This window comes from Aricia agestis, chromosome 4, assembly GCF_905147365.1.
Source record: "Aricia agestis chromosome 4, ilAriAges1.1, whole genome shotgun sequence".
Lineage (NCBI taxonomy): Eukaryota > Metazoa > Arthropoda > Insecta > Lepidoptera > Lycaenidae > Aricia > Aricia agestis.
In genome coordinates this window covers 12,894,430-12,903,146 of record NC_056409.1, presented here as the reverse complement: position 1 = coordinate 12,903,146, position 8,717 = coordinate 12,894,430, and the positions used below count along the sequence as shown (strand labels likewise).

The 8,717-nt window shown below is 33.4% G+C and overlaps 1 protein-coding gene across 1 annotated transcript; it reads left to right on the top strand.

Moving 5' to 3' along the window:
- Positions 1–611: 611 nt before the first annotated feature.
- On the top strand, positions 612–8,081 carry LOC121726094. Its single transcript, XM_042113322.1, has 4 exons — positions 612–879; positions 3,851–4,018; positions 7,613–7,745; positions 7,976–8,081. Exons 1-4 carry the CDS (start codon positions 612–614, stop codon positions 8,079–8,081), a joined length of 675 nt encoding a protein of 224 aa, XP_041969256.1.
- Positions 8,082–8,717: the final 636 nt, after the last annotated feature.

Sequence of the window (8,717 nt, the reverse complement as noted above, 5' to 3'; positions counted from 1 at the left end):
ATCGCGTATTACTTAATTATTGTGTCAAACACAATTTCAAGCGCTTCTTTTTTAGATTTTCATACATCATGATATAACATAAAACCAAAAACTGAACTTATATTTAAGTAAACTTTGTTATCTCATACGAATGGAAATTATTTATTACAGGTTGTGCTATAAGCATTCAGAATCAATAGTTACATTGTTCATACTATATTGTCTTTATTTTGCTAATAAATTGATTTTCAAAATAAATTATTTGCTACTGGCAGCATGCATTTATATTATTACCATTACAAAACTAAACGTCGCCACCTAATATTTCCATAGAGATTGAGATAGTCTTGTAAGAATAAGTAATACCTACATACCATCGCTTCATAATATCGTAACTTATAGTTACAAGAAAACAAAAAAAATATATAGGTACCACTAGAAATAAAACAGACCACCTTCAACAGGGCAGACAACACTTGTGTACACAATGCGAGTTTTGATCGAATATGCATAACAAAAGAACAGAAAAGTGGATGACACAGTTTAGTATAGCGGCAGGTAGCTAACACACGATTCTACTTGTTACAACTTTTTCTTCAAAATTAATTCCCTAATAGACAAAAAGCAACGAAATGTACAGTCAACTGTACGAGGAAACCCCAATACCGCTTACTGCGAATTACGCGGTGGCGAAGGAAAATGATGAGAAAAGGGATCCAGAAAGCTGTGTAATTCTGGAGATAGGACGGCAGTGCGATAGGCCGAAGGAGGAGTTGACATTCTCACACAAGAAGTACGACAAAACGATCTCCCACCACAGATCGTATGTTCTAGAAGAATACGACGAGCCGAAGAGAGTGTATTTCAGGCCGCACGAGTTGGAGCCCGTCACTCATGAAGGTAATTTTTGTATATTTTTAAAGAGGACATTTAAGTCTTACTCTTGTAGTTAGTAAGTTGTTAGCAAAGTAATTAGTAATCGGTCAATTTTATAAGTAAGTACTTACATAATTTTCACATACACATTACACAATATAAGTATGTAGGTAAGTATTTACATCTCGACATTGATAACAATAGCTGGTAGATGACACGAACATTTTTACAGAAATGTGTGTTTTTCATGTAAAAATGTTGCCAAGATGAGAACATATAGTTCGTGGTGTCAAAAAGTAGTGAGATATCATGTAGAGCCAAGTTTTTACTCAGCCCTAAATCTAAAAACCTTAATTTTATACTAAAGCGCGGCAAAATACTTGATTACTATTTTCTAAAGATTGATAATAAGTACCTGGATGACCGAGCTTTGCTCGGTATAGCAAACACTCATTGACTTCGTGTTACTTAATAACGCCATCTGCTGGTCAGGAAGAGTGATATTTTTCAGTTTATCGATTATCGATAAAACACGAATAAAAGTACATTTTCTGAAAATGATTCCTAGCTAGATCGATTTATCGCCCCTGAAACCCCCTATATACTAAATTTCATGAAAATCGTTGGAGCCGATTCCGAGATTCCAATTATATATATATATATATATATATATATATATATATATATATATATATATATATATATATATATATATATATATATATATATATATATATATATATATATATATATATATATATATATATATATATATATATATATATATATATATATATATATATATATACAAGAATTGCTCGTTTAAAGATATAAGATATAATGTGTCAGCCGTACGAGAAGAATGTAAAAACTACACATTAGTCAAAATCGGTGGCCTGGCCATTTTTGAATAAAAGTTATTGAGTACAACAGAAAAGTACAACACCACGAAGTACGAACTATATTATGTTCTCATCTTGGCAACATTTTTACATGAAAATGTTTTTGGTGGGATTTTATTTCTTTTTGTAAGTTGGTCTATTTTTTTCTAGTTAATGGAATCAGGCGTTACTTTGCGGAAATCCATAGTTTAAATTTACTTTGTTATTATTTTTAGCAATATTCCGCGAAAATAACTTCCACCTTTAAGTAAATGAGTGAGTGTACGCATAGGCATGCGTACAGCACCTCCCTCCTCCCACACTGCCTATGCGTACACTCGCATGCAAGAACTTGCAAACACCACCACCACACAAGCAATAATGTTGGCAAATCCGTGCAAGGCCCCTCACCACCATGCAGGTTGAAAACCTCGACGCGCGTTTCGCCCCAACACCGGAGCATCCTCAGGATGTGGACTCTACGAACAACGTCCGTTAAGAGTTCGTAGAGTCCACATCCTGAGGATGCTCCGGTGTTGGGGCGAAACGCGCGTCGAGGTTTTCAACCTGCATGGTGGTGAGGGGCCTTGCACGGATTTGCCAACATTATTGCTTGTGTGGTGGTGGTGTTTGCAAGTTCTTGCATGCGAGTGTACGCATAGGCAGTGTGGGAGGAGGGAGGTGCTGTACGCATGCCTATGCGTACACTCACTCATTTACTTAAAGGTGGAAGTTATTTTCGCGGAATATTGCTAAAAATAATAACAAACTAAATTTAAACTATTTTTTTTCTTTTTTTTGGGTGTATTTCTTTTAGGTTTCCGTACCCAGAGGGTAGAAACGCGACCATATTACTAAGACTTCATTGTTTGTCCGTCTGTCTGTCTGTCTCCAGGCTGTAACTCAAGAACGGTAATAGCTGGAGAGTTGGAATTTTCGTAGATTATGTATATCTGTTGCCGCTATAACAACAAATACTTAAAACAAAATAAAACGAATATATTTTAATATATTAATAATTATGGGAACTCCCGTACAACAAACGTGATTTTTTCCCTTTTTTTCTCTATATCAATAATGGCAACAGGTAGGTAGGTACTTGAATTTTTCTCAAAATCCTTAGTTATATGTGTACTTTAATATTTAATAATAATATTAAAATAAAATAAAAAATTAATGGGGGGCTCTCAATTCCCATACAAAAAAACACAATTTTTTGCCTAATTTTGCTCAATTAAGGAGATGGGATAGGTTAGGTTAGGTTTGATAATTTTTTTGTCGTTTCTGTACTAATAGTATGTTACATTACCAAATTTCAGCTTTCTCAGACTTCAGGAAGTACCTATAAATTATTATTATATAGACAAATATTGTTACTATTATACTAAAGTATAATAGTAACAATATTCAAACTTTCCGTATTTAATTATTATACTCATGTCATAATATCTTGAAAATTTCAACTTTCTGGCATTAACCAAACCAAAGTTACGAGGGTTCAAAAATACGATGAAACGTTTCGAGAAAAAAAAAGTGCCCTTGCGCGCTTCGCCTGGCTCATCTTGGCAGGGACACTACGGGAGTGTGCAATAATATGACATTTACTAGCCAAGAGCAAAAACATCTTCAAAAATATCTATTTAAACCCTCAATACTATATCGCGATAGGTACCAGCTACTACGGCCTACGCCGCGCCGTAGCACGGCAGCCTATCGCGATCGTAGCAAAGTATATTATTAATTATATATCATAATACTAGATGATGCCCGCAACTCCGTTGCGCCAAAATTCGTTTATAGCGTTTGAGCCGTATAATTTTCCGGGATAAAAAGTACCCTATGTCCTTTACCGGGACACAAAGTATCTCCATACCAAATTTCAGCAAAATCGGTTCAGTGGTTGGAGCGTAAAGACGTAACAGAGAGACAGACAGACACACTTTCGCATTTACAATTAATTTAGTATGGATAGCCTTTGTGCAAAATAACACGCAAGTCAAATTGTAGTCGATAAAAGTTGTAGAATTTATAATAACTAGCTGTTTGACCGACCGACCTACAGTATGTACCTACTTACACTGTATACATGCTTATATATTTTTATATCTACTCAGATTCTGCATATTTTGATCAAGACGACTTTAGAGATGTGTCCGTAGAAGAGTCTTTCGCTAGACCTACAGTAGACTACGACTTGGAGCTTCGCCAGCACACCGCCAAACCTTACGAAAATCAAGAGTGTTCCCTGGACTGGAAGGAGCGGGCGCTACAATTAGAAAAAGGTTATTCTGGCTCTTAAATACTAACCATGTAGCAACAGACAGAGGGACAGAATTGCTTTTACAGAGATAGTCTAAGCGATAAGTTGGGAATGGCGAAATATAGAGATAAGGGTCATAAAAATACGTGCGATAGCTCATTAGATTCGGGAAGACGTCTAGAAAAATGTATCGGAAGCGTGTATTAGCACACAAAAAATTGCAAAAGTTAAAAGCAAATTAGGTTGCAAAAAAAAGGTATTATGTTTTTTGTTAAAAACTCCGAAACTATTAACATTTAAGAAATTTTAAAAAGAGATTCTTAAAGAAGAGGAAATTTCCATAAAAAAATCCTAACTCCCGGAATTCTATCTCTATTATTTATAATTTTAATTTAACGCTGAAAGTAAGGCTCCGCGCGGCATTTTTAGGTAGCGCGCGTGGCTTCAAAACCGAGCACGTCACACTGATTATTTTTTTAAAGGTATTAAATATTAATTTAAAATTTTCAAAAACTTATGGTGTATTCCGAACACTTCAAAGAATTTGCTTCCGTTGGGAATTTAACTTAAAGTCAATTTTTCAACAAATTAGACAAATGTCAACTAACGAAATTTTTTCGAACTTCCGTCCTCATTGTACTTTAAAGAAAACGTTTAAATAATTTTCGTAAAATTTTTCACTTCGTGGAGCCCTTGATATAAACATACTTAACAAGATCACGCCATAAAAGTTTTAAAAAATTTAATACTTTGTTTATAATCATTTTTTAACTTGAACAAAAAACTAGAAATCCACGTAATATTGTCAAAAAAAAAGTTGTTTCATTTATTATCACGTAATTGATTTGATATCAATGAAGGACATGTATTAACTAAAAAAAAAATTTTTTCCGACATTTGCTAATTAAAAATTTATAAACCAATGGACTATTTCGATGCTTTTAAAAAATTTTTTTCTTACCTTTATTCTCTTGAAAGTATTATGATTTTTAGAAACAAAAATTTTTCTTAATAACAATTTTTTATTGTTTATAATCGTTTTTTAAATATTTCTATTGTTTAAATTATTACTTTAGAAAAAAATTTCCTCTTAAAAATCATGATTGATTGTCCTCAATATGGTTACAAAAACAAAATTTTTTTTTATCAACAATTTCATTGTTTATTAACTTAAAAATTTATTATAAAAAAATTCTGAACTTTTTTATATTATTTTTCTGAAACTCCTAAAAAATACAAAAACAACGATGTACAACAAAGTGCAGAAAACATTTTATTTTCGATTTTTTATTGCACCTTTTCAAAAAAAAATTTCTGCACTTTGTTGTACATCGTTGTTTTTGTATTTTTTAGGAGTTTCAGAAAAAGAATATAAAAAAGTTCAGAATTTTTTTATAACAAATTTTTAAGTTAATAAACAATGAAATTGTTGATAAAAAAATTTTTGTTTTTGTAACCATATTGAGGACAATCATGATTTTTAAGAGGAACATTTTTTCTAAAATAATAATTTAAACAATAGAAATATTTAAAAAACGATTATAAACAATAAAAAATTGTTATTAAGAAAAATTTTTGTTTCTAAAAATCATAATATTTTCAAGAGAATAAAGGTAAGAAAAAAAAAATTTAAAAGCATCAAAATATTCCATTGGTTTATAAATTTTTAATTAGCAAATGGCGGAATTTTTTTTTTTTTAAGTTAATACATGTCCTTCATTGATATCAAATCAATTACGTGATAATAAATGAAACAACTTTTTTTTGACAATATTACGTGGATTTCTAGTTTTTTGTTCAAGTTAAAAAATGATTATAAACAAAGTATTAAATTTTTTAAAACTTTTATGGCGTGATCTTGTTAAGTATGTTTATATCAAGGGCTCCACGAAGTGAAAAATTTTACGAAAATTATTTAAACGTTTTCTTTAAAGTACAATGAGGACGGAAATTCGAAAAAAAATCGTTAGTTAACATTTGTCAAATTTGTTGAAAAATTAACTTTAAGTTAAATTCCCAACGGAAGCAAATTCTTTGAAGTGTTCGGAATACACCATAAGTTTTTGAAAATTTTAAATTAATATTTAATACCTTTAAAAAAATAATCAGTGTGACGTGCTCGGTTTTGAAGCCACGCGCGCTACCTAAAAATGCCGCGCGGAGGCTTACTTTCAGCGTTAAATTAAAATTATAAATAATAGAGATAGAATTCCGGGAGTTGGGATTTTTTATGGAAATTTCCTCTTCTTTAAGAATCTCTTTTTAAAATTTCTTAAATGTTAATAGTTTCGGAGTTTTTAACAAAAAACATAATACCTTTTTTTAGCAACCTAATTTGCTTATAACTTTTGCAATTTTTTGTGTGCTAATACACGCTTCCGATACATTTTTCTAGACGTCTTCCCGAATCTAATGAGCTATCGCACGTATTTTTATGACCCTTATCTCTATTTTTCTCCATTCTCAACTTATCGCTGAGACTAAGATGAGAGAGTATAAGTGAATTGTAAACATGATGTATATAATAGTTAGTTTTACCTTAGTTTTTGTACTACTTATTGGCATTTCATATTCATGCCACGACGTACTATAATAAACAAGGGCTACAAAATGTAGCACCATCTTGACGCATCTCTCTACACTTTGCCACAATATGGCGTATATTTTTAGCGGTTTTTTTTAAATGAAATAAGGGGGCAAACGAGCAAACGGGTCACCTGATGGAAAGCAACTTTCGTCGCCCATGGACACTCGCAGCATCAGAAGAGCGGCAAGTGCGTTGCCGCCCATTTAAGAGAGAATAGGATAATAGGGGAGGGTAGGGATGGGAAGGGAAGGGAATAGGGGAGGATAGGGAAGGGAATTGGGCCTCCGGTAAACTCACTCACTCGGTGAAACACAGCGCAAGCGCTGTTTCACGCCGGTTTTCTGTGAGAACGTGGTATTTCTCCAGTCGAGCCGGCCCATTCGTGCCGAAGCATGGCTCTCCCACGTATAAATATAGCCTCAAGGGTACAACAATGTAAAAAAAAATTGTTTTATGTGGCTCATTGCTCACCGCCTGCGCCAGAAGGTTCATTTAGGTACTAATGTTTCGGGCATATGCGCGTAACGTAGAGGTATGTATGTTTTATATTTCTATAAATGCTAGTGATCAAAATGTATATCGAATTTGAGTTTTAGAAGTACTTATGAATAGATTTGTCTTGGTTGTGAGCGTAGAAAAGAATCATACTAATATTATAGCGTGTGTATGTTTGTTACTTTTACACGCATAAAAGGCTGAAGCGATTTCGATAAAATTGGCCATGGAGTTAGCTGACATCCTGGATGAACACAAAGGCTACAATTTGCTTCGGAAAAAGTCTTATTACTATGGGAAAATCAATGAAAATAAATTCACGAAAAATCTTCTACTGTAAATACGCAATTTCACTAAAAATCGCGGATAACACCGCGGGTCATAGTTAGTATTGCATACACTTGTGCTCTAGTGCAGTCGGCTTTTGGTAATATTAACAAAATTGAATCGCTTCGGCCTTAGATCTGTGTATAAATATTTTAACCGACTTCCAAAAAGGAGGAGGTTATATGTTCGTCTGTATATTTTTTGTAGAGTACAAGAAGACGGCTTGTGACAGGGAGCGAACTCGGATGCGCGACATGAACAAAGCTTTCGACTTGCTGCGCTCCAAGCTGCCGGTTACGAAGCCTTCTAAGAAGAAATATTCTAAAATCGAATGCTTGAGGTGCGTCAATGATTCTTTTGCATTTTATTATCTTTTCAAGCGTTCGGGGTTTGTATTTTTAACCGACTTCCAAAAAGGAGGAGGTGATTCGTAGGACTTTAAATTGAACAAAGTGAATTGCTTAGTTTCCTACTACTGCAGCAAACCACCTTGACACACAGAAGTTAATTTCTGTCAATAGTTCTGTAGGTATACAGGACGTGCCTTATGATGATGTTGTATTGTTTCAGAATAGCGATCTGCTATATCAAACATTTGGAGTACCTGTTGTCCGGGCAGCCGACTGATGGGAATCAAACGTATTTCGATCAAGGTGGATGTCCAGTGCGATTTTGACGGTTAGCTTTAAGAAGTTTATAAAAATTTAGATTTTTGCTATTTCAGACCCTGTAATAATATATCTGAACTAATAACTATCATAGGTACTTGCCTAGAAATGAAGCAAAAAGTACACCCTACTCGATTGGTGTACGACTACAACATCTTGCGGCAATTTTGCTCGTCTTCGTTTTCAGTTCAATATTGGTTCAATATATCTGTAATGTTATATTACAGACATATTGAACTGAAAACGAAGACTGGCAAAATTGCCGCAATGAAACCTCCGATTTCGTTGAACCTCCATCGATTTTCATGAAAATTGGTAAGTAGATAGAGATACCCTAAGAAACAAAAGTGACATAGTGCCAACTTGCGCTTTTACCTTGGGGGTGGATGCCAACCCTTCTCGGGGGAGGTTTTTTTTTAAAATAAATCTTAATTTTTTTTCTATTTTTAACAAAAGGGGTGGATTTTACCCCTAAAATACAAAAAGCGCAATACGAGCGTATGTCACTTTTAAAGTAGAAGGTTTAACGTACTTACTACTTAATCTATATTAAAGTATTATTAGTAAAGTATTATAATTATAATATTCAAGTAAAATAAATTTTCGTCCAAATCGATGGAGGTTCAACGAAATCAGATTTTGCA

Bases quoted from the DNA above. Each gene is read 5' to 3' on its own strand.
- LOC121726094 (XM_042113322.1), top strand. From the start codon at position 612: ATGTACAGTCAACTGTACGAGGAAACCCCAATACCGCTTACTGCGAAT. The intron at 880-3,850 runs GTAATTTTTGTA...ATATCTACTCAG, and splicing joins GGAGCCCGTCACTCATGAAG to ATTCTGCATATTTTGATCAA. The intron at 4,019-7,612 runs GTTATTCTGGCT...TATTTTTTGTAG, and splicing joins GGCGCTACAATTAGAAAAAG to AGTACAAGAAGACGGCTTGT.